This window comes from Lonchura striata, chromosome Z, assembly GCF_046129695.1.
Source record: "Lonchura striata isolate bLonStr1 chromosome Z, bLonStr1.mat, whole genome shotgun sequence".
Taxonomy (NCBI): Eukaryota; Metazoa; Chordata; class Aves; order Passeriformes; family Estrildidae; genus Lonchura; species Lonchura striata.
Genome location: NC_134642.1, coordinates 38,209,223 through 38,234,557, shown reverse-complemented (window position 1 = coordinate 38,234,557; position 25,335 = coordinate 38,209,223). Strand labels below are relative to the sequence as shown.

The following is a 25,335-nucleotide window of genomic DNA, read 5'->3' as shown; positions in this document are numbered from 1 at the left end:
AGTTGAGAAACAGATGTTTTGTAGTAAAATGGAGCCACCAAACCTGCTGCTAAGACCTTAATTTGTGGAAAAGTATAATCTGTGCAGACGATTTTCAAGAACATTCATCAGCTGATGTTGTTTTGGTGTTTTAAGCATTTTGAAAGAAACTATGAGGTTTCAAGTCAAGCAAATGCATCTTTTTAGGGGGATCATAGTTTATTCTCTGAAATTCTGAATGCCTTACAGATCTTGTTTTTAAATTTTGTTGTTTGTGCATGAAAGATCCAGTCTTCTAAGCTGGGTTGAATCATAATTGACATTTCCTAGAGCTTGCTGTCCCAGAGGAGAACATTATTCACTCTTGACGATGAAAAGAAGGTATTGTCCACTGCAGACCTTTGTTGAAGGCTCTGGAGTGCCTCTGAAAGGAGAATTCTCAGACTGACTTGCTAAGTGGGGTCTGCTTCTTACCTTTCCCAGCAGAAAAACAGAGGGCGCAGTATGCCAGAAAAATTCCCTTGTAGACGAGAGAAATAATAGGCAGGGCATCCTGTCAGTGTGAAGGCCCAGACTTTCTTATTCCAGTCCTCCATGTCTGAAAGGACCCTTCATCTCCCACTAATTTAGGATCAGCAAAGTAGTGTAAAGTGCAGAAGTATGCAGCACATTGGAAAAACAGGTAGCTTTTCAAACAGGACAGAAACACTCTTTCCTTCTTGTAGCTTTCCTAACAGCTTCATGTGTCTTTGGAAGGGTGGCTTCTGAGTTGTGGCAGTCTGTGGTCATTGTAAAAGATTGGGTGGCTTTCATGTAGCCAGTGTCCTACAGGGTAAGCCCTTTGTAAGCACTTCCTTTCACCTGGGAAGGCATCAACTCTAACAGAGGGGTTGATGCCCTTTTTGGGCTGACCTAAAAACAGAGGCCAGACAGAATTAAGAGAATAAAAGCAGATATATTTAATATAAAAGCAGATATATTTAATGAAGGGCCTTCAGGTACATTAAGGGCAGACAAAGCCTCCCCAAAGGGGTTATAACCAAGATGGGAGACAGTAATGAGTTTACAGATGGTTGTAAGTTTGGTCTATTTATATACTAGGGATTAATACTCCAATTACAGCACCGATAATGAAGTCATATACCCCCAGTTTGCCTCTCCCCCAATTCATTTGTGTTTATATTTTTCAGGGCCTGGGGCAGTAGGGTGTCCTTGAGCTGCAGGCCTAGAGAAGAATTGCTTTGTCTGAATAAAACAGGAGAATAGTAGCTGATAGGCTATGGAGTTTTAGAGCTATACCCTAAAGCAGTTCAGGATTCGAAATAGATAAAAGCTAAAATCCTAAGGCATCAGGGCCACTGCCTTCAGGGAGGAGGTGTGTTGCAATTGAGAGTTGATTTGTCAGAGTACTGTTGTCTTTCCACAATTCTGGTTGCTGCTAAGCTTGGAAATAGAGTATGTGCTCATTCCACAACTTAGCAGCTCAGCACTTCTTAAAACTGATGATATCACAGCTCTTTTATTGAGGTAGGTAGAACTACAAGTAATTTTTCTGGACATTCTTCCAAGCAAATTTAGAGTTCCTAGTGACACAACACTGTCTGAACTGGTTGTCAATGCATTACATAAGACTTTGGTTTGAATTTTCCTCAGTCAGAATCTATCTGGGGAGTTCTGAGTTCAATAGTTCTGAGTGCTCTGTACCTTTCTGCTTAACCGTTTTCTAGGAAACAAAGAAACAACACCAGGAAATTGTCTCGGTTTACAGGATGCACCTTCTCTATGCTGTGCAGGTATGGTTGCATGTTGTCAGTCACTCAGTGTTAGTATTTTAACTGAAGATGTTTCTTCTGCAGGTCTAGTAAGAATTTTGCATGTTTTCACTAAGCCATAAGGTATGACAGTGCAAGAACAAATTTAACACTGCTTCCACTTGGGAAATTGATCTAATTACTATACCTGAAAAATAGTTTGTAGATGTTCTTAAAGATTAGAGCTGCATTGATTTAATAATCTTTTTTTTCTCCCTCCCTTTGTCTAGGGTCAGATGGATGAAGATGTCCAGAAAGTGCTTAAACAAATTTTATCAATGTGTAAAAGCCAATCGCAGAAAAAGTAAACAAAAAAGCCATGGAAAACTCTTTATTTTTATTAATCCTGTTATGGTTATTTTATCTAGATTTGCCTTAACATAAGATTTCAAATTGGCAATTTGCTGCTTTTGTGTTACTGTGCTCTTTGTGAGGGGGATATATTTGTCTGTCTGTACCACTTCCATGTGCATTTCCATGTGCAGTAGGTAAACACATGCCTGCTTTTCATACCCAAAATGCAAGTATGTTCTTTAGATTTTTTACATAGGCCACTCCATGTCATGTTACCCTGTGAGTACTTTTCCAGCTTCCTGTAATAGCAGCAGGTTAACTGGAGGAAAGCACTGGTGTTGCCTGGGTAAAGGTGAAATTCTCTGTGAGGTGTTCTGTACTGATTATAACCTGCATCTCATTACTGGGTGTGTTTGATACTGCAGCACTCAGATTTTGACATTTTGTCATATGCAGTCTTTGGCAGAGCAGAAGTGAACCTTACAGCAGTGAGCAGGAGTAGATATTTATGCTGAGCCAGAACGTGGAACAGCTACACTTCCTGGTGTAATGTTGTTTAAGATTAACACACTAAAACGTAGCTGCCCCAATTCACCCAATGCACTGAGTACACAAAACCCATACCATACTTCATAATGGTTTCCTTAACTATCTGGTAGTGGAATGAAACTATTTTAAAAGGTAAAAGCATTAGTTTCTTGAAGTTACATACAAACAGAACTGTCTCTATAAACAGCCCTTTATGATAGATTTAGCTGTCTATGCAAGCGTTGGCCATGAAGCTCAGGAACAAAACCATGTCATATACTTTTAGATAAGGGATTCTAGTGAACACAGGATGTTTACAGTGCATGTCAATGCCTCATACTTCCTAACCTCACTTTTTAAAGATCTTCTCTGCAGTATATTTTTACTGGCCTCTAATGAATTTTTTTTGTAATGAAACCATTTTTTCTACATAATATTTGCATTAAGCTTATTAACTAATATTTTTAGGTAACTGTGTCTTAGAGAATTTCTTTTTATACCCCCAAGTACTCAGTAATAGTGAAGCATAGTGAAGTGTTTTCAGTTTGTAAGAAATTTGTATGGAATAATAGACCTGTCTGTCAGTGTGGTCCAGAGCAGTTAAATGTAAAATTCAGCCTGCTATTCAAAAAAAAAAAATAGAAATTATAGGTAGACAACAGCAGGAGGTGTCAAAAAAATTTTGTATGTTGTTTCTAGAGGCTACAGGCATCAATAAAGCCTTTATCAGCACTTCTACATTTAAAGTCAAATAAAAATGCCTGATGTGGAATAGAATTAAACTATGGAAAAATGTTCTAAGCACACACTGCACTTGAGGGTACAACCATTGTAACAAGCTTGCGGCTTCAATATGGTATTGTGTTTTTTTTATTCTATGGGGATATGTCTCTATTAATAGAGAAATCTTTCAGAGCTATATAATCTATGAAGTTTATATAGAGTCATAATATGACAGGAGTCAGCAGTGCCTCAGGCTGACTGAACTCATAGTGCACTTATATCAGATAATTCCTAACGCTGGCAGAGCTAAATGGATTTTAAAAACAAAAAGAAAAACACCACCTTTGCATCAGTTAGACCTTGGTGTTACTTTTCTTGAGAGGTTTAACTAATGCCATCTAATTTTGAACAGTATTTTATAGTTAGACAGCTTTGAAAATGCTCCAAAGAAATGTGAAAAAAAATTTGCTGCATCACTTCAAAAATAACAAAATTTTAAGCATGCTAATGCTGCAAGTATAAAACTTGATGAACCATTTTGTAGGTTGCCTGATGGATTTAGTCTTCTACTTTGTTTTGGTTTGTATATTTATTACAATTATCTTTGTGGAATAATGAAAATTATATACTACAGCATAACAAGTTTCTTTATATGTAAATTACAAGAAGTTTCCTCATGCAGCAAATAAACTATTTCCAATTTTTTTTTTCATTTTTGTCTTCATTTATTTTTTGTATTGAGGGAAATCTCACTACACTGTTCTAACATAGTACAGATGTGGTTTATGTCTCCTGTTTAAATGGACAACACAAGAACCAGGTTTTCCTCCTTGAAATTGCATTTTCATTATTAACTATCTTGATCTGTTGTGTGAAATAAATCCAGTGCAAACCCACACAGTGAGTTTTTCAGAGGATGCCTTCTAGCTCATTGGTAAGTTTGTAGGCATTTCTTACATGGACACCTTGCTAGAGGTAATACAGGTTTCCCATTTGCCACTGGATTTATTACAGCAAAGCTTAAAATAACTTAGAGGTCATCACACATCAGTGATATCCCACATTTGTTCAAAACTAGTGGTTCTCTGTCGCTTAGCACTTCACACACAGAATTGCAATGAGAATATATGTAAGAGTATATGCATATGGATATGTCTGCTTTTTAAACTTAGTTACACAGCTCCATTGCCTTTTATATTCTCTTCTCAGTTTTATTTGAGAAACTGTTCTGTCGGTGACTGATTTGCTTGTATCTTCTTGCCTGAAGGAATTGCATCTCTTGTAACCACATCCCAGGGCACTTTAGCCTCTTGTAACAAACTTCTGTAAGCTGCCCAGCACTGGGTTCCCTTTGCAGGTGGACAAGCTGACATGCAGAGTCTGGGCCTGTGGGGTACATCTACCTAAGCTGCTACTCTGAAATATCCACACCTGTTTCTGGCCTTCTGAATGGTCAGTTATAACAGCATCAGCAGCGTTTTTGTAGCCAATGCCTTTCCCTCTCTCCACTAAATGCATGAGTACTGGGAATAAACTCCTCTTGCCAAACTCGCTCACTGCAGTTGGCACACAACAGATATAATTTGGTCAGAGAGCTTAACCATACTGGTTCATCTCATCCTTTTTCTTTTTTTTTCTTTTTTTTTTTTTTTCCTTTTTTTCTTTTTGTCCCTTTCTCTTGCTGTGTAAACTAAGGGCAAGTTCCTGTAAGCAGGTGCTGCCCTGGTTATTTATCATCTGCCTCTCACACGGCCCTTCTTTTGCTAACCCAAATCAACATGAGAAGATGGTGAAAACAGAGAAGATTTCAGCAGCAATCAGAGGAGAACTTTTTGCAGTGTACCATGTGTCTTTGCTGCACAGATTTTTTTGGCTGCAGCAGCACATAGTGGCACATAACCAACACCTGAGCAGAGGGGTCATTATCCTCTGAGATGAGTCTGGGTTCCTGGGCACGTTGCATAGCAGACTTCCTGCTACAGCCTCATGGGTAGAGGCACAGGTAGAGAGCCAGTCTTGCCCCTTACAGGCTGAGCAGGGGGCTCAGGGATGGCAGAATGACTTGCTGATTGCCTTCAGCTGAGCTCCGTGGTGATGTGATGTACTGTGAGTAAGCATAAGACAGCAAAAGCCCAGGGAGGGCCATGCTGGTCTGTGCTGCAGCAAACCACACACAGGGTCCTAGGAGAAGCAGCCAAGGAAGGGCCAGTGGAGAAGCTGACAAGAAATCCCTTGGGAAATGCCATTTTACTATAGGGAGCTATTAAAGCCACTTCATGTTCCATGAGTTTGCCTGAGAGTAGCTGGCTGGGGGATAAAGTTAGCTGGCATGTGATTTCAGTGCTGGGTGCTTCAGAACTACACAAACTACTACTTCAGTATGTATATTGTGTTTAGACCACAAATCTGCTCTCTGGAGGGGTCTGGCAGGGTGGGGTATACCAGCCTGGAGTATGCAGGAGCAGGGAGGGTAAGCCAAGAGCCTGGAGTACCACATAGGACATGGGAGGAGAGCTGACTGATGGCACTAGAACAGAGGCTTCATGTGCCCTTTGCCTGACTTTCCCCAGGGAGGCTCTTGCTTGGGTCAGCCACACCAAAGCATCCTGGGCTTTCTTCACACCAACACCAGCCCTCATCTGAGCTGGTCTGCTCTCAAATGTGGCAGAGACCCAAGTGTGCAGGGAAGAATTGCCGCCTCAGGTGGTGTGGTCAGGCCTCCCAGTGCAGGGCAGGTCCTGGAGCAGAGACAGCCTCCTGTGGCTTTGGATGTCTGGGGGTCAGGCCTCAGTCTGCTGCTTGGGACCCAGGCTGCAGAGCAGCTGTGCCTATTCGGGAATTGTGTGGAAAAGCTCTGGAGGAATTAGGTGTGCAAGTTTCAGAGTAGCATAGGCAGATATGATGTATCCCAGCACTTATTCTGCAGGCACAGCTGTAACACATCAAAGTTTTTAAGCAAATAGAAATTGGTGCAAGACTTTTAGGACAGTGATCAAATAATCTATTAACTGTGGGTTTGGTCTGCCACAGAGAATACTAAAAGTAATGAATTTAATGTCAAAGCACAGTACAAGAGTTTGAGTACCTTTAAACCTTCATCTATAACACCCCTTGGTTCTGCAGCTAAGGGTCACTGTTGCATGCTCGCAAGTGCATTTCACAGACGTGAAACCTCCTCCTCCTCTGTTTGGATCCTTCATGATCCTCTTGAACATAAGTAACAGAGACACTAAGCATAGACTAGAACCATATTTTGTTCTGGTTTTACATCTATGTTCCTCTCAGGGCAGTAACAAATTCATTCTCCTCAACAGTCATTTCCTTAAAACCCCTTTCTTAGAATTACAGTGGTAAATTGTAGCTGAATAAAAACCAGTGATTTAGTGCCTACTAATTTGATGAAGCCTGAGTTAAAGTTTTTGTAGCTACAGAACAGACGAGTCTGCTGCTGGCAAGAAAGTCATGTGCTTTGCCCAACAACTGTTAATTATATTCCCCAGGTTTCGGTACTGTGTGAACAAAATGTCTTCTTGGAGAAATGACATGTTCTGTCACATCAGACACAATGGTGGCAGGCTACGTGAACTGCATGGACTGTCACTAACATATGACTCCTCTGAATACCATTTTTTGCCTTTACGCAATCAGCAAAAATTAGCTTGCTTTTAGCCCTGCTGATGCCAGTCCTCAATTCTACAGGTGGTTTCGGGAGGGTCTGTTTTGTGGTACCACCCGTAGTTCCTGGGGCATTTTATGGCAATGCATTTGTAGGTATTTCCAGACCTCTGGCTACCCTGACAGACTTAATTGATGAGTTTAACACAGATTAATGTAATCATCAGACTTTCGGTCTATTATTTTATAAGCCTGCTTGCATGCTGGTCTGTCCAGATTCAGTGTTGGCCCTCTTTGTACATTTTTCAACAGCCTGAAGTGCTCAGACAGTTGGTAATGGGGCCTCCTACCAGCATCTGGAGATTGGAAACAGGCACATCTCAGTGACATCATCTCCTGCAAGGAGCTCAGGGCTGGAGCCCACAGGTATCCATCTGCTCCTGCCTGCCCAGCTGGGCCCTGCACATTCACGGTGTGCTGGTGTTAACCCTGCCTGGGGTGGGAGCTGCAGCTGGTACCCTGCACCTAGTGACCCTCATCAAAACACCAGTGTGCCTGTATGGGAAGCTGCTGCTCTGCTGTAGTCACTTTTCCCTTCGGGATTAGCCGAAATGCTCCTAAGTGATGGCTGGGCTCAGGCCCACAGCACTCTTCCTGCATTCCTTGTCGCAGAGCAGCAACAGTCCCCACTCACTGCCCATTCAGAAGCCCTGTCCAAAAATGTTTGGACACATTTGCTTCTCTTGTAAACAGTCTACTGTCCACCAGGAGTCATCCCCCAAAGAGCCTGGGGAGCAAGGGGGATGCTGGATTAAACTGCATTTTCCAGACAAAAAGAAATAAACTCAAAAACATTCCTGTTTTATGTATATGATAATTCGTGCAAATGAAATTGTCATATATTTTATAGTTATGTACTGTCAAGATATACTCTTACAAGAAGTTTTTAAAAACACACAAGCCAGGGACAGGGATTGCAACACAATGTTGAAACCACCTGGACAAAGGAGGGAGGACTCAATTCACAGGCAATTGAACATGGCCAGCCCGGAGATGGATCATCCATCAAGGTGGTCCAAAGAACACCTGGACGATAAATACGTGGTAAATATCCAAAACTGAGATAGCCAGAGCCATCAGGGAGATACATCTCAATACTGGGGAATGCGATCATGGGTGTTCATCACTCTCCACACATGTATTATTCAGCTTGCCACAGAGAAAAGAAGTCCACCTGAATATGTGCAGTCCAAAAAGGAAGAAAAGGGACACTGCCTTGAGCAAGAAAAATCGTGTAAAAATCGTCCAGACAGGACAGTCAATGTGGAGCATAGGAGACCCTCTGCTGCAGCAGTCAAACCTGTGTCCCACCCAGTGCTGACACCCCGCACTGACCTTTTTTTTTTTCGATAGTGGCTTTTCTTTTTGTTGTTATTTTCTGAATTTATATTTGGTACATTTAATAAATTTCCTTAAATTAATAAATTGGAGCTTTCATTTATAACAATTCCTGAGAAAAGAAACCTAGAATTCCTTCCTCTCAGAGACTCCCTCGCAGCTGGAAAACTGTGAGTGGGGAGTGACAACTGAAAGCAGACAAAGGTCTGCACTGCCCCATTCCTAGACATGTATTGTCTGGATTTTTGCTGTTCAAAGTGCAGGTCTCAGAAAAAACGGCGCTGTGTTCAGCAATTGGGAGGGCCACAACTGGATAGATGTTGCAGAGCTGGCACACACATACCTGTGAAGTATTTCAGAGCCTGGCACCTGCAGGAAGGTCCCGGTGGGGAGGGCAGGTGCTCCCCTGGTTGTGCTGCTTCTGCATTGTCTCCTCAATGTGTGCAGAGCCCTGTGCTGCCTGAGGGTGGCTGTGTGTTTTTCAGAGTGTCTAAAATTCCTGCCCTTGCTGCCACATGAAGAATTTGTGTCACAGTCTGACGGCCGGCAGTTTCCTCCGCAGATGCTTTGGCCAGTGGCTGTCTGGCAGTGTGTTGCCTTGCAAATATCTGCATAATTAAAGCCGACCGGGATCACCCAGGCTGAGTTGCAGCATGGAGGAAGAGGCAGGTGTGCAGCTCTGCACAGCTTTGTGCAGCCCATGCCTCTCTGACACCTTTCCTGGGAGCTTTGGTCAGCTCTGGAGAGTGACTGCTCGCAGTCACAGCCTGGATATATCCCAGCTCCTCCAAAACCTGTTTGATACCACTAGTTAGTTTATTAGGAGAGTAAACATGTTTGGCCACCTTGTTGTCTAGAAAAGATCAGATTTGTTTCCCAGTGTACAAGAAGCAAATAATTACACACGTAAGAGAAACACTGATTATTTATTCCAGTGGCACAAGCCTGGATGTTCAGTGGTGTTCCACAAATCAAGTACACCAACTCTCAAAACTTTTTACTATTTATACACTCTAATGTTAAGGAAACTTTCCATTGTTGAGCCTCTCTGGCAGTCACACTCCCAGTGCCAGACTTTCACCACTGGGACTGAATTTCCTTCACAGCGGGCGCTCCAGTGCAGCTCAGTGCAGCTGATACCCCAAACACTCCATTCATAGTCAGACCAGGTTAGCTTGCTGGCTCCATCCCAGGCTTCCCATGAAAGAATCTCAGTCATCTCATCCACAAAGCCATTTATTCGTGGCGCACTTACACAGAAACAGCTCATGCTGATGCCTCCAAGGAGGGACGCCGAAAAAAGGACCCAGGGAATTTTACACCCTGTCTACCCCGGCGCAAGTGTAGCTCTTCCGTGTCAATTCACCCAGCTGGCATCATCTGTCTTCATCTCTTTTGTTATCCAAAATGTCTGCAATTGCCAGCCTCTGCTGTGTCTCCCAGTGTCCACTCACCCTGGCTGGTTTCACTGGGCTTTGTGCCCTCTGTTAATCAATCACAGCTGACTGGTTGGCAGTTCACAGCCTCGTCTCTCTCTGCACTCTTACCCAGAGCTCAACCCACACCTTGAATTCAGCTTGCAAACACAGCTGCCTGCACCAGATGTATCCCTCAATATTAGCAAACATAAGCATTAATGTTTGTGGCCTACAAGAGACATTGTTCTCTTATTAATTAGTATTGTTTCTTCTGTCAGCTAATGATCCTCTCAGTTCTTATGCTAATTAGTCTGCAACCCAGTCTTCATCTTCTTTTGACATGGTGGGCCATGAGTCAGTCTGTCATTTCTCCCTTGAATTCTTTTTACCCACTCTAAGTCAGTTTCAGTACATTTGCTGAGTTGGCCCTATTAGTTTCTTCCTTATCTTGGGAGTTCTGCCATATGTCCTTGTGGCTTTAAAGTTCTGCATTCTTTGTGTCTACCTACTATCCTTCTTTCCAAGCTTTAACCTCCCCCTAGGTATGAGATCACTGAAGCCTAACAAGGCAATTTTGCCAACAAGTAATTTATCTAACACCTGGATATAACTTAGGGCTTGTTAGCTGCTTTCTGTTTTGTGGATTAAATCTCCTTTCTGGTTGATTAGGGGTACAAGTGCCTAATTAGGTGGAGTCGTTCCATGCATCCCTTACATTACAAACCTGTTACTGCACTCCACTGGCATTTATGTGGTAAATTCCAAACATACTTTCAGTCAGATTTCTTATCTCAGACCTTCAGCTCTCTGCTCACTTGCTCCTTTTTGGTCAACTCCATGGTTCTAATTGAACCAGAAGGGGTAGGAGGCTGTTCAGTTTTCCACTGAGAGTTTTAATCCACACACAGACACGGCCCCCCACCCACTACCCCACCTGAAATGCTGATGCAGTGAGGGTGAAAGTGAGAGTGAAATTCCCATTCTCTCTCTGCTCAGATTTTCAATGGTATTACAAAAGGGAAGATTTTCCTGGGCAATGCAGCTTTTTCTAGACTCCCCTGGATGCATTCCTCCAGAATATTTACACAGATTGACGTTCACAGTCGTGGTGGACATTCACTTCTCACTCCTGTGGGAGTCTATTACTCCACAGAAATCAGAGCTGTGTGGGGCACCTGACTGCATCTCCCTCCAACAGTCTCTGCCTGGAAGAGCCCTTGCAATTAGCTGTAGCAATGCTAATGCACTGCACTGTTACCCTTGGACCCAGATAAGGGCAGATGCAGGGTAGAAAAAGGCTGAACCCACCACTTGTCTCTTCCACTTATACCTAACCAGTCCTAGCACCCTCAAAGAGAGATTCACATGAGTTTTTGTCTCAACAAGAAGGTATCAAGCAACTATTCTGTAACAGCAACATTTAAAAATAATTCTGTGTTTGTTCAGTTTAGTGTTAGTGTTCTTTAATGTTACAGTTCAGCAAAACCTCTGCTTCTAAGTATTTAATTTGGTAAGACCCACCTGCTGGATTCTTCAAGCTTCTACAAAATGAAGTTAAAAACAGACACCTACTGGAAACAGGATATGGCTTATCTCAGGTTTTCCACCTGCTCCACTAACCTCACTAAAGACTCATCTAGTCAAATATACAAGAGTACTATTTCCTTGTAAATCCATGTGTAAATAAATAATAAACAACTGAACTAAATAAAAATTAAACAACTGATTCTTCTCCACCACTAACTTTGAAACGGAGGTATAGAACTGAACTCCCCCTGGAGAATTTTGCTCTTTACAGATCCAAATCATTGTAGAAAGCCAAGGAGACACAAAGATTCATGTTGAGAGGCAGGAGACAACAGTAGCACCAGCACTCTTGGTGTTTTGTTGCATAAAGATTGTCATGAGCCAAAGGCATTATTTTGACTTCTGGAATCTTCAAAGACTGGTGGGTACCCAAGGCCTGTTGGCAGTAGTTTTCTGGCAAAATCAAATAAGTGCCTTCTTGCAGACCTGAGGTCAGTTCCTACTCTGAAAATCACAAATCAAAATAACTGGAGGGAAAATCACTTGCCAGTTTTCCGGCCTCTGGATGTGGAATGCCCACAGCCCCAAATGCTGCTCATCAGAGCTGCCAGGCACCACCTACCACAGCTGAAGCTGGGTGGAAGGCACTGGTGACTGCTCCCACCCCAGGAACTGATTTACCTTATAAGACAAGTAACTCTGAGCACCTGCATGCATCATTTAAAAGAAAGCAGGTGGGTAAAACCTGAGTTATGACAAGCCTCTTCTGTGATACTACTAAAGAAAAAAATCATGAGCTGAACATTTCTTCTGCTACTGGTTTCCTGTAGGAAGCCAGGGGAAAGGTCTTAAACAGTAGAAACAAAATGTACTAAAGGTAACCTGAGTTCTGGATCCATGCGAAGTGTAGCAGGAAATCTAATGAAGCAGTGGATATCTGCGGAATTTAAGTAACTTACTAGGTCAAAAAGATGTAGTGCACTTCCAGTCATCATCCTCCTCTTCACACTTTTTATTTTACTGTGTTTGAATGCAGAAATGTAATTGAATACATCACAGATGGATTCTAAATCAACTCACTGCCTTTCAGCACCAAGTCTGCAGCCCAGATTTCCCATGTTCTTGTCTCTTTAAAATTGTATCCATTAAGTCAAAAGTGCATAAGCACCTCCCTACCTCTGTGAGCCCAGGTCGGGACTCAGCCCATTTGGGAAACAGACATTAAGTCCTGCACAAACCATATGTGTCTTTAATACCTAATATTTATTAATTGCAATTTATTTTCTGGTATTTTGTGGTGTTCTAACTTCTATGGGTATTACTTCTATGATTACTGTTGGTAGGCCATAGAAGAAATCATGAAAAGTGCTATTTCAAGAAGTAACACAATACATCTGTAGGCAATTATATAGAAATTCAAATGTTAAGCCACAATTCCTGGACACAATACAAGAAACTTGGATATTCTAAAATAAATCACACCAAGAAAGTGGTGTGTTCTAGTTCATTTTTATCCTGTCATCCAAGGATTATGTAAATCATCCTTGATACTCAGTAGTCAGGGATAACATTAATAATTCCCAATGAGACCATAACCTTTTTTTCATTGAAGAAATTGACACAGTAGCCAGAAGGAAGCTCATTTATATTTGTCCTAGGTATGCTTTAGTTGGGGGGAAAAAAAAACAGTGAATAAGAGTAATTTAGAATACCAGGTCAGGTCAGGGCAGAATGTCAGCCTTGTAGTTCAAAAATTTGTAATTGTTTATAAATTTCAAACAATTAACTTTATTGTAAACCTTATTGCAATAAATGGATGATTTGCACAAAAAACAATAAAAGTGAATAGATAATACTGTGCAATCCAAAAGTATACTCTTGCTGACATAAGCAAGAGGTGATAAATTATCCACAAAAACGTTTTAAACTTAAAATAAACCCAAAGGATTCTGTCGAACTGTGGAGCAATCAACTTGGTAACATATGAACACACTGTTTTCCATAGAAAACAAAGCAAGACCTCATCTGACAGACAACAAAACTTGACCAGAGTCTAAAGCTGTAGAAACCACCTGCAGATTGCTGACTCTCTGATCACATCCCACAGCAGAGAGGGAGGCACTGTGTGTGATTTGCAGAGTCTGCATCCAGTCCAGTGCCTGGCTGCTCCCAGGTACTTCCCGTTCTGAGCAGGTTGGTTGGTGTGCAAGGCCACGTGGACTTTTGACCTAAACACAACCCATCTGCTGTTCTGGAGGTGGGACACTGCAGAAAGCAGCCCAGGAACCACACTCTTTTCAGTGAGCGTGAGGTCAGCCCCATTTTTAGCAGTGACTTGAATACACCACTCCATGGGATCCAGGCAGATACTCCCCTGCTGCAGTTTAGCAGTGACTCCTATTGCTGAAAAAGGCTACTGAGAAGGCAAACTAATTTCATAAAAATTTTTCAAAATGAAACTTTTCTCTCTTATGATTCTTAACACCACCAGTAGGGAGCAGGAGAGGAGGAACAGGGACATGAATACACAGAAACAGTTCAGCTGCAGCATTCTTGAAACTATTGATCCAAAACAATGACGTTGCCAGAACAGTTGTGAGTAATGAGTAAGTAAATCCTGGCTTCTATATCAATTTACCAATTCAATATCAGTTTGCAGACAAAATGGTAAATAGGTGTCAGGCAGAATTCCAAGGAACTGAGTTATATTAAGAATTAATCAAGATGAGAAGCCTAGTGGCTTCACTGACAAAACATGTCAGCATTTGCCAGCAAGAAACCACCTGCTGCTATTATGAGATCCGTTTGAAAATGTTGTCCTCTTTCAAGACAAATTTGGTTTTAAGTCACTGAAAGTTAACTGGCTAATATACAACTAGTATTCAGATTTTCCCCTGTGTAATTGCTTACTTGAAGTCAAAGACAAAAAACATAACACAAACAAAAATTATTGAGAGAGCATTGCAAATAGCATCAATGTATTGCACAAACAGTACTTTAACATCTGTATTGGAAGCAGTGTCTATGAGACAACTCCCCTTTCTGCTTTTTCAGCTTCAGTTTGAGTCAAGGCTAAGAAATGTTCGCAGTGCAAGAAAATGAAAGTTTTTAGCTTTCTTATTCCAGAGTTAAAAAATAAAGACAATATTAACTCTATCAAAATCTACAGCTTTCATTAAGTTTTGTAAAAAATATAATATTTTATATAAACAAAAATATATTAGATACACCAGTACACACACCTAGAGTTCTGCCTCAGTGATGTCCTCATCAGGGCAACAGTAGTATTCCACAAAACAGATCTGTCCGTCTTCATTCCTAATCATATACTGCAGTGAAAGAAATCCTTGAGCATCTGTTCGAATGGACACTTTACAAGACAAAGCCAGTGCCTTTGTGGATGGTTTAAGCAAAGAAATCTTGTACCTGCAGAAGAAAATACTACTATTATAGATTATTTCAGTAATATGAAAAAAATACATTGTGCAAAGAGGAGCTGCAACATGAATCATGAATAAAGACCCAGAATAAACAAAAAACAGTAAGGAACACACTTATTTGGTCTTTACCTGATAACAACATTGAACTCTCATTGTCATCACTTAGCTTTTGATTGCAGACACAGCCTTTTATCAGACAGGGAGTATTTTTGCCCCCCATACTAATAAAATAAATGTTACAGAAATGCAAAGGCAGTTCTTAAACTTCCCGTCAAGAACGTATGACCTGGCATAGAGAGCATCAATCACTTTCTAACCTGTTTGTCTGGGTCTGGTTACAGTGGAATGCTTCCATCAAATCAGAGTCCCTAGGGTAGTCTAGATGTGCACTTCCAGCATTTCCAAAAGTGGATAACCTGGAAGACAAAAAGCACGATCTCAAAACGCCTGATGAGAACTCTGTAAAAACTCATTAAAATTAGTCACTGTACGTATCCCATGACTGTTTTACCAAACTCTGCTGTTTGTTTCACTTTATTCAATCAAAAATGCTCAACTGTCCACACCAGTGTCACATTTACCAGGCTGTCAAAATACTCATTACTATGTTAATTAGAGAACATACTGTGATTTACTATACTCATTATAATTCTTCCTGAAATGAACTGGTATTCTAAAATAGCTCCCCTCTCTCCACCGTGAAAATTTCCACTCCTCACCAAAGGCAGCCAAGCACAAACATTTGAGTTGAAAGCCATTTTTAGTACCTGAAGTAGGGTTTATCTGGAGACATGGTAATCTGCAGAACTTCACTGGTCATATCCAGTTCAGCAAATGCTTCTCGTAGTCCCTCTGACTGCAGGATAATTTTATTAACAACCTTTGTACTGCAGAAATCAAAATCTAACAATTCCTCAGGCTCTTGAGTGTTGATTTTGCATACTGTTACTACTCCTCCTTCTTCCAAGAACAGCATCAGTGGATAGCCATAACCACGATAACACATTCTAAGGGCCGTTGATGCTCCTGAAAAAGAGAGTAAAACATACATTCTGCAGAGACCATAGCAAGAACATTCGATCACTTTAGAAAACTCACATTTTTCTGGCACACAGGCCACAGATCAATTTTAGTGCTGCCTCCTAGATACCCTCTGAAATGCTAATGGGTATGCAGTAAAATTAAATTACTTGTGTGTAGACAACTTAAAGCCAAATAATTTCACCCACCAGCTCTGACAATTAAGACGCACTACAAACAGTTTAGAGGAATTGGAAAATCCTCATGGCCCTGTGGTTCTCTGGCTCACATCATCTTTCCTTACTACTCTTGTTACTTGTGCAACCTAAACTGAAGTTAAAGCAGCTGAGCTTGTGCTGCAGTCACACCCTCTTGTTGCAGGTTATCACCACCTGAACCTCCGGTTTCCTAAAACCACAGTGCTCTTTAGCACACTCGATTTGGATCTTTAGGTCATCCACAACCAAAACTGCAGGGGAGTGAGGAGTACAACACAGAGCTGCAAGAGCAGAACTGTCCAGAAAGCTGCCATGGTATCACTCCATGCCATGTGAATACACATCCTGCAGTGCCAGCACAACCTTCTGTGGATTCATGGAAATATACCACACCTGGCAAGGAGCTGGATCCAAAAATGGTGAGGCAGTCCAGAAGAACTGACAAACTGATCCGGAACATCACTGATTCCTCCTGAACAGAGAATTCCTGAAAAATTTCTGCCTGTAAATTAAAGCAAAAATATGAAAAGTTGGGAGTTTCTGCAATTATTTTACAGCTTAAACTTCAGGATTTCCCATCCAGAAATCAGTACAACACAAAATGATTTCTACATGCAACACAACATTGATTGTAGAAAAATGGGGCTTCATCCTCAAAACTAGGAAAACACAACCAAACTACATTTGAAACAAGGTAAAATGGCATAAACGTGAAACCTAAATACTTGTCTCTTATGGTTTAAGTACAACCTACAAATGGTAAAACCTAGAGCTGCTTACTTCTGGAGCTAGAAATATTCATGGAACTGTACAATGTGTCACATTTCTACAGTGACAATACTCATATTTTTTATGCTCAGAGCATGAATAAACATTCCAAATACTAGTACTTAAGAACAGAACAGTGACTTCACCACTCTGAAATATGTGCTGAATCCTGCCTTTGACTAGCCTGATGGGGATAAACTGCTCTATGCTGTGCTGTCTGTCACTGGTACTCACTGCTTGTTGCACCTACGAGAACAGAGTATCTCAGAAATAAAGCAAGGTGGCATGAGGTGCTTTTGGAAAAGTAATTTCATATTCTCCTGGCTGCCCAGAGAGAAAACTGCATCCTGAGGTGCTTTGAACACAGCACAACCATCTTCAATCAAGTGTCTGTGAATCTGTACTCTTTCACAGTTGACAAAAATCCAATCTTTTAGCTTTGGGATGAGCTATAAAAAGAGAGGTACAGTGAGCACTTGCTTGTGCAACTAAGAACAGCACAACCAGAAGGAGCATGAGTTTGGCAGGCACCAATATATTAGATGAGGGCGCAAACCCACTACACTGTTACGTGTTCAGGGATGTACTGGTGCCGGGTTTGGAATTCCAGCAGCATGGACACCCACAAACAGGGGCAGACTCACCACGGTCCTTCCTACAGCCAGGCACCTCTGCCTCGGTTCCAGCAACGTCTCCCCTTTTCCACAGGTGAGCACATGGAATTGTTAGGGTTAAGGGACCTCTAAAGATTATCCAGTCCAAACCCTCTGTCAAGGCAGAGTCACCTGGAGGAAGTGACACGGCACACATCCAGGCAGGGTTTGAATATTTCCAGAGAGGGAAACTCCAATACCTCCCTGGCATTCTGTTCCAGTGCTCTACCACCCTAACTGTAAAGAAGTTCTTCCTGGTGTTGAGGTGAAACTTGGTGGTGGTTTACTTTATGCCCATTGCTCTCCTTCCTGCCACTGGTCACCACAAAAAGGAGTCCGGCAGCATCTTCTTGGCACCCATCTTTGAGATATTTATATGCATTGGTGAGACTCTCAGTCCGCTCTTTTCCAGACTAAATAGACCCAGCTCTCCTCACAACAGAGATGCTCCGGTCCTTTAATCACCTTTGCAGCCTCCGGCGGACCCTATCCAGAGACTCCTTGTCCTCCCGGGCTGCGGCAGCCGCGCCCTCCCCGTCGCCGGTGTCCCCGTACCTGGATGAAGGCGTTGGCCTGGATACACTTGGCATCCTCCACGGTCACGCGCAGCCCGCTGGCCGTGGCGAGGCAGGTGGCGTAGTCCTGGAAGTGCACGGCCCGCAGGAGGCTGGACAGGTGCCGGGCATTGTCCAGGCTGGCGGACAGCGCGCAGCGCTCGCCGCTGGCGGGCGGCTGTGCCGAGAACGGCATGGCCGGGCCCGAGGAGGCGGCAGCACGGGGGGCGGAGAGCGGCACCGGGAAGGCGGGAGCACAGGAAACGCGACACAGGAAGCGGAGTGGGCGGACACCGGCGAGATATGGCGTGGGGACAGATGGCGGCCAAGAGACAACGTGGAGCGCCGGCCGGGGGGAAGGCGAAGCGCGCCAGGAGCGCCCCGAGCGCGGGCGAGGCGGCGCCGGGGGGCGGCCCTGGGGAGCGCAGCGCCCCGCCGCAGGAATACCGCATCCCGCCGCAGGAAAACCGCATCCCGCCGCAGGAATACCGCATCCCGCCGCCCGTGTCCCAGGTACCGCCGCTCGGCCCGGGCTCGGGGGGCCTGAGGGAACGCGGCCAAGCCGTGACAGGGAGGGTTATTCGTAATCTCTTATAATACCATCACAACTAACAGTACACGTGGTGGCGCGTTTTTTTCTGTACGCGAGAAGCGTTAGCCTGGTCCATGTCGGTAAGATGTGTTACCTCAGTCTCAAAAGTATTTGAAAGAATTGGGTAATTCTGTTGTATACTGAAGCTGTATGGAAACTGTACTTGTTCCGTTTAGGAATCATACAGAGAAGGTTTCCGTAATTGTTTGCTTGTAGGAAAAACGTGGAATACTGCGCGTAAACACAAAGATTTCACAATACGCCCGTCGACAGGAGAAGCTGGGCTGTGCTCTGGGGCTGTCCCTGAGCCCATTTTGCAGGAAAATAAGCGATGCACGTGTGGCTTTTTAGTAGTTGGATGGGAGTGAAAGGATGTGCCTGGGAGCACGCCGTGGATCAGGATGAGGACGGTTCCTCCTGTAAAAGCAGTGCCCCCCGTGCTGTAGGGAAGTTCACTCTTAAAGAGAGCGTGGTTCCTGTCTGCGTGGGCAGATCAAAACCAAGGTTCTTGCTGTGTCTTTCTGTATTGACTGTCCAAACTTTTATTTTGCTGCGTTATGACATTATTAAGGCTGGAAGCTTCCCACGTGACTATTGTGCCTTTTTTTCCTAGGGCAAATGGAAGAACAAGGAGCGAGTGCTGATATTCTCCTCTCGTGGAATTAATTTCAGAACAAGACACCTAATGCAGGACTTAAGGACATTGATGCCTCACTCTAAAGCAGGTGGGGTTTGAACATCATTCCTAACTTATATTTTGACACTACTTTAAAGCTAAAAGCTCTAAATGATCTGTTCTTTTATTTTTTTAAAATGGGGTACAGAAGAGTTTTGCTGAAGCTTGTATCTTAAACAAACACCCTTTGAGCCAACAAGTATTGCAATTGTTGTACCATAGTATTTTCTGAGAAGTGAATCCTATGGTCTCAGTCTGAACCTGCACAGTTAGTTTTGTTGCTATGTCTATTTGTTCTATAACGTGACAGGAACAACTTGGTAATTACCCTTTCATTTATAAACTAGTACAATTTTTGTAAAACATCTGACTGTTCAAAGAATCTCTTGTATTAAATTGGTTTTCCACCCTTGTAAATGTTGGTTTTGTCTTCCAGATACTAAAATGGACCGTAAAGACCAATTATTTGTAATCAATGAGGTAATTCAGTATTTGTCTTGGTGCTTCTTCATTTTATTTTATTTTATTTTATTTTATATGGAAATTCAGTATGCAAGGGAAAGGGGCAACCGATTTCAAAGTGTAACTTCAGTGGTGAAAATTATTGATACCCAAAAAGCCAAAAGTTGACTTTTGGTTAATAAAACCAGAATGAAACTTTTAATTAGATACAGATTTTATTCATGAAGAAATTTAGCATAATGTGCTTTTTGTGTAGGTGAGAAGTGTAGTACAGCTTATGCTTGAACAGTGCAGGACATATATATGCCACCAGCCCAAATATAGTAGGATATTGACAGTTCTCAAGCTAGAACCTAATGTTATTGTGTTTGTATCCTGGATAGGATTATCAAATTGTTTGTAGCTTTAAGGAGGTTATTACTCCTTGTAGTAAGTATGTGAAATGTAAAAAGAAAGCCAAACCAAATTTTGGGTGTCAGTAGATGTCATTTAATAAGACAATATTATTTTGTACTTCCATTTTGGAGAAGGAAAAAATGTTAGAGATGAATGTGGAAAGTTATCAAAAATGTCTTCAGGATGTTTGTAAGCACTAATTTGATATGTCTTGTGTAGGTGTGTGAAATGAAAAACTGCAATAAGTGCATCTTTTTTGAAGCTAAAAAGAAACAGGATCTCTACATGTGGTAAGGAAATGTTGCTTTGTTACATTTCTATTTATAGCTGCAATTCTATCTGAAGTTTCCGACTCTAACAGTGAAGATGCATGAAATACGGCTGCTTAGTTAAATTTGTTCTAATATTGTACTTCTGTGGATTGTGGAAATTTACAGTGAACAGCTTTGGACATTGTTCGCAGAAGCATTTTACAAAATTGTTTAGAAAACAAGTTTTTATGAGCATACATACACATTACAGTACAGCTGTAAAAGTAGCAGAAACTACTTGAATGCAGGAATAACTGGTTGGGGTGTAGTGTGGAAATCTATCTGGCTGTTAACATAAATTCTGGCTGCTGTTAACATTTTTGTTTCTCTGTTCCCCACCGCTTGTCCTCTGAAGGCTTTCAAACACGCCACAGGGACCATCTGCTAAATTCTTGGTGCAGAATGGTAAGCTGGTGGACATTACTGTGTTTGTATTTTTGCTGTTGTGTCCGAAAAATTTTCTGTGTGTAATAACTTTTTTTTTTAATCACTGTAGTTCACACACTGGCTGAATTGAAGATGACAGGAAATTGCCTAAGGGGCTCAAGACCCCTTTTGTCTTTTGATCCAGTAAGTATAGGCTTTATTTCATTTGGGTGTGTTCTTACTCTTTTTGCATGACTATTGCATTTAGCCTTGTATGTAAAATAATATTTTTGTTTTTGTAGCTATTCGACCGAGAGCCACACTATGCCCTGCTAAAAGAATTGTTTATTCAGGTCAGTCTGTAGTTGTAGTGTTTCTTCACTGGAAATGTTTTCTTGGCAACATACTTAAGAATCACAAGTGGTTTTTTTTCAAGTAGCAGTTTTATACTTCTGAACTTTGAAAAGATCACAAAGGATTGGGATCATTCTTAGCACAACTCAGACACTTATTCATAAGTTTTGGGTTATGAAGTGTAACCTTGGTTTGGGAACTTAGTAAATTAAAAGGAGTTTAAGACGAGCTATGTATGACTTCTTAAATTGCAGATGTTCAGAAATACTGCCTTTTATTACAGATATTTGGTACACCACAGTACCACCCCAAAAGCCAGCCTTTTGTTGACCATGTTTTCACCTTCACTGTCACTGATGAAAGGATCTGGTTTCGCAATTATCAGGTGAGTGGTCTCTCCTAGCTCTTCTAAAGGAGGTCAGCAGAGTAACTTCATATCACATCCATTAAATAAAATAAGAATCATTATTGTTAGCAGGATATGCCAGCCCCTAGTGCTTGCAGATTGAGTGTCCTGTAATGACTTCTTCCATATGCCTGGAGAGATCTGGTTCACTGAACATTCACCAGTATTCATTGATTTGTGATTCTGTGAGGGATGTCTTGGTAGCAGGACATACTACCCAAGGCCTAAACTATGCCTTAAGCAAAATGGCTGCTTTGACCCAAAGCGATCAAGAGCTTATTTTCTGTATAAGGAATTCACAAATACAGAGTACTCCAAAAGCTTGCTTGAATTTCAAGGAACTGCTTTATGTACAGGACTGGGTTTATACAAATCTAGCTAATTATCTTGAATTTAAATTCAGTTGTGTATTGCTATGTGCAAGGTGCCTGCAAGGTCATATGCTTTGATTCAATCTGTGAGAAATGGAGAAAGTTTTCTTTTTATTGCAGATAATAGAAGAAGATGCATCTCTAGTAGAAATTGGGCCTCGTTTTGTCCTGAACCTTATAAAAATCTTCCAAGGTAGCTTTGGAGGACCAACTCTATATGAAAATCCTCATTACCAGTCCCCAAATATGGTAAGCAGCTCTGTTTTTGTTTTCTCCTTCATTTAGCAACTAATTTGAAAATCAGCCTTGCAGTCAGTCTGTGCAGGAGCATCAACTATGCCTTTCCCCAGGACCCTTTGTAGTGCCCTAAACTGGTGACAGTTTGAGAGCAGAGTAGTTTTGTAATCATGGAGTGAATGCAGAAGTCATGTCACTGAAAAGATGATATTACACTGAGGGTCTTGGCCATTAAGCAGAGAAATTAGCATTAAAGAAATCAGTTTCTTTAATACCAGATTTCTTCCATCATGCTTATTTGAAACATGATGAAATTTAAATTCTTACTTTTATAGCATCGCCGGCTGGTGAGATTGTCAGTGGCAGCTAAGTTTAGAGAGAAGCAGCAAGTGAAAGAAGTGCAAATGATTAAGAAAAAAGGGACTAAGGTCCTTGTTGAAGAAGATCCTACTGAAGTAGTCTTTGAAACTCCAGCTGAAGAAAAGCCAGTGGAAATACAGCTTGTGAAACCAGAATCAAAGCCAATTGTTAAAGATAAGAAGAAGCTTCGCAAAATTCAGAGGAAGAAGCAAAAAAAGCTGTTCAGAACTGAAGGATCTGCGTAGATACTATAAGGAATGAAACTTCATACAATATCAACCAAATATCGTAAATATTTGGATTCACATTGTACAGACAAACATGTCTGAGCTTCAGTTTTAAATGAGCAAAACACACATTTCTTTATAAAGATGGAGTTTGCATTCTTTTATTGTATTCTGGGATTCTGAGTTTTGAGAAAAAACATGGCATCCCATTCAACCTGGCCTTGAACACTTCCAGGGATGGGTCATCTGGACAACTTCTCTGGGGTTATTTATAACATACCTTTAGTTCAGAGTTCCTGACCTCATGACCTAGTTCTTCCTCTTTCAGTTCTACACTCCCCCAGACTTTCTTGTGTTTCAAAGTCTTGCTTGTGCCCTGTTTCTGTTTGACTTTCTGTTCAAAGTCTTGCTTGTGTCTCTGTTTCAATTTCCAGCATCTTAAAGCTGAAAATACACAACTGGTTTGAGAGGAAGCTGACCTGTTAAGTTCTAAGTATCATCCCACCTAGCGGGGTGAGAGAAATCCCATATAACTTCTGCAGCAAAATGGTCTGCGTGCCATATGACTGGAAAGAAAGTTCACATAATCTAATACACAGACACAGTCGAGTTGGAAAGGACCTCCATCAGTATAATTGAGTCCAACTGAGCTCCTTGCAGAACTGTGTAACACTAAGCCATATGACTAATGCCATCATGCAGACCCTCTTTAACTCTTGACAGGCTTGGTGCCATGCCACTTCCCTGGGAACTGACCAGCCTATGTGTAAAGAGCCTTGGTGTCCAACTGGAAGTTCCCCGACACTGTCATTTAACCCCAGCTGGCAGCTCAGCCCCAGAGAGCTGCCTGCTCACTCTCCCTTCATAAGGTGGGGAAGAGAATTGGAAGGGTAGAAATGAAAAGCTGTGAGTTGGGATGAAGACTGTTTAGCAAAAATGGAAGCTTTTTGTAAAGCAAAAGCCCTGCAGAGAAGCAAAACAAAACAAGGAATTTCCTATGTCCTGTGGGGAGGCAGGTATTCACCTCCCAGAAAAGCTGGGTTCTGTCACATGTAGCAGTGACTCAGGAAGAAAAATGTGTGTCACTCTGAATATCCCCCCGCCTCTTGCACCAGCTTTGTATGTTTGAGCATGGTGCCATGTTGCGTAGGATAGCCCAGCAGTCAGCTGGAGTGACCTGCCCTGTGTCCCCTCTCAGTTTCTTATGCACCCCTCTCTGGCAGGTGGGGTAAGAAGCTAAAACAGCTGTGAGTCTGAGCATTGCTCAGCAATAATGCAAAGCATTTCTGTTACTGTCAACACGTTTGTGTTTTCAGCACAAATCCAAAGCACAGCTACTGTGATGACTCTTCCAGCCAAAACCTCCTGGAGGGCGGGAGGTCCCCCCTCAGCCTCCTCTCCAAGCTGGACAAGCCATGTGACCTCAGCTGCTCCCAAGTCCTGCACCCTGGTCCTCTCCATCTCAGCTGCCCTCCTCCTGATAAACTCCAATAGCTCAAATAAACTCCAGCTTTATATCCTTACGTTGAGGTGTCCCAAAACTGCCCCCAGCACTTGAGGTGAGGCCCCAGTGCAGAGCAGAGCAGGACAATCCCCTCCCTTCCTGGCTGCTGATGCTGTGCCTGATGCCCCCAGGACAGGGTTGGCCCTCCTGGCTGCCAGGGCACTGCTGGCTTGTGTTCAATTTGCCATATTTGGATTAAACACTGAGTTGGGACCTCCAGATTTTACTGTGAGATCAGGGCCTCCAGATCTTGCTGTCTGATCCAAAGCTCAGTTTGTGTACACTGATACACACCTGACCTAGAGAAGGAAAGCGACTTGGACCAACCCTAACATTTCCGAAGAGCATAGATATAAAAAAGGCTACCCTGAGGATGTGTGCTGTGGAGGCTGTGCCTCTGAGCTCCTCAACACCCACAAGAATCAAAATATCTATTTCAGAAATAGTGTGGCCAGCTGTTCTTCCCCTGTGCTCAGCTCTAGTGAGGTCACACCTTGAGTCCTGTGTTCAGGTCTGGGCTTTCCAGCTCAGGAATGACTTTGAGGTGCTGGAGCAAATTCAGAAAAGGGAAAGAAACCAAGCTGTGAAGCACAACAAAGCCTGGAGCACAGGTCTCAAGAGAAGCAGAGGTATTTATCCTGAAAATGAGGAGGCTCAGGGGAGACCTCATTGCACTCTACAGCTCCCTGAAAGGAAGGGTTGGCCAGGTTGGGGTCAGACTTTTCTCTGAGGCAACCGGCAATAGGACAAGAGGGTACAGCCTTAAGCTGTGCCAGGGGACGTCAACGTTGGACATTAGGAGCAATTTCTTCAAGAAAGGGTGATTAGACATTGGAATGGGCTGCCCAGAGATGGTGGAGTTACGGTCCCTGGAGGTGTTTAAGAAAAGCCGGGTGACACGGTGGTGTTGGGCCACAGGTAGGACTCGATGATCTCGGAGATCTCTTCCACCTTCATTGGTTCTGCGGATTGCACACAAGCTATCCGGTTAACTCACACGCCGCGACTGCACGCCCCGATCCGGCCGCGGAGGAGCGCTCCCACCGCGCCGCCGGCAGCCGGGCGGCTCCGCGCCGCCAGTCCCCCCACCCACCCCGGCTCGCTCCTCCCGCCGCGGCCTGCCCCTC

The 25,335-nt window shown here is 42.7% G+C and overlaps 3 protein-coding genes across 5 annotated transcripts in view; 2 read left to right on the top strand and 1 right to left on the bottom strand.

The window, feature by feature from the left end:
• The window catches only part of RAI14 (retinoic acid induced 14), an 84,953-nt gene extending 80,906 nt beyond the window's left edge, over positions 1-4,047 (top strand). For 2 of the 3 annotated variants that reach the window (XM_031507438.2, XM_031507437.2), the window contains 2 exons: positions 1,707-1,772; positions 2,021-4,047. In XM_031507438.2, the coding sequence (XP_031363298.2) occupies positions 1,707-1,772; positions 2,021-2,098 (144 nt within the window). In that variant the 3' untranslated portion in view covers positions 2,099-4,047. The remainder of the gene's footprint in view (positions 1-1,706; positions 1,773-2,020) is intronic. The other variant, XM_077790125.1, reaches the window with a different exon arrangement.
• An 8,490-nt stretch (positions 4,048-12,537) lies between these two features.
• RAD1 (RAD1 checkpoint DNA exonuclease) lies at positions 12,538-18,192 on the bottom strand. The gene is made up of 5 exons (XM_021551965.3): positions 17,948-18,192; positions 16,365-16,473; positions 15,501-15,759; positions 15,051-15,149; positions 12,538-14,719 (listed from the first exon to the last, which is right to left on the bottom strand). The coding sequence occupies exons 1-5, from the start codon at positions 18,140-18,142 to the stop codon at positions 14,536-14,538; spliced, it is 846 nt and encodes a 281-aa protein (XP_021407640.1). The 5' UTR covers positions 18,143-18,192; the 3' UTR covers positions 12,538-14,535.
• A 57-nt stretch (positions 18,193-18,249) lies between these two features.
• BRIX1 (biogenesis of ribosomes BRX1) lies at positions 18,250-23,177 on the top strand. Its single transcript, XM_021552163.2, has 10 exons — positions 18,250-18,459; positions 19,152-19,263; positions 19,651-19,694; positions 20,292-20,362; positions 20,739-20,788; positions 20,880-20,953; positions 21,052-21,102; positions 21,387-21,488; positions 22,001-22,129; positions 22,453-23,177. Exons 1-10 carry the CDS (start codon positions 18,250-18,252, stop codon positions 22,720-22,722), a joined length of 1,113 nt encoding a protein of 370 aa, XP_021407838.1. The 3' UTR covers positions 22,723-23,177.
• Positions 23,178-25,335: the final 2,158 nt, after the last annotated feature.

Coding starts and splice junctions, on each gene's coding strand:
- BRIX1 (XM_021552163.2), top strand. CDS start 18,250: ATGGCGTGGGGACAGATGGCGGCCAAGAGACAACGTGGAGCGCCGGCC. Junction 20,954..21,051: donor CCCTTTTGTCTTTTGATCCA/GTAAGTATAGGC, acceptor TTGTTTTTGTAG/CTATTCGACCGAGAGCCACA. Junction 21,489..22,000: donor TCTGGTTTCGCAATTATCAG/GTGAGTGGTCTC, acceptor TTTTTATTGCAG/ATAATAGAAGAAGATGCATC.
- RAD1 (XM_021551965.3), bottom strand. CDS start 18,142: ATGCCGTTCTCGGCACAGCCGCCCGCCAGCGGCGAGCGCTGCGCGCTG. Junction 15,760..16,364: donor TGGATCCAGCTCCTTGCCAG/GTGTGGTATATT, acceptor TCTCTTTTTCAG/GAGCATCAACGGCCCTTAGA. Junction 15,150..15,500: donor CCAGATAAACCCTACTTCAG/GTACTAAAAATG, acceptor TTTGTCTTCCAG/GTTATCCACTTTTGGAAATG.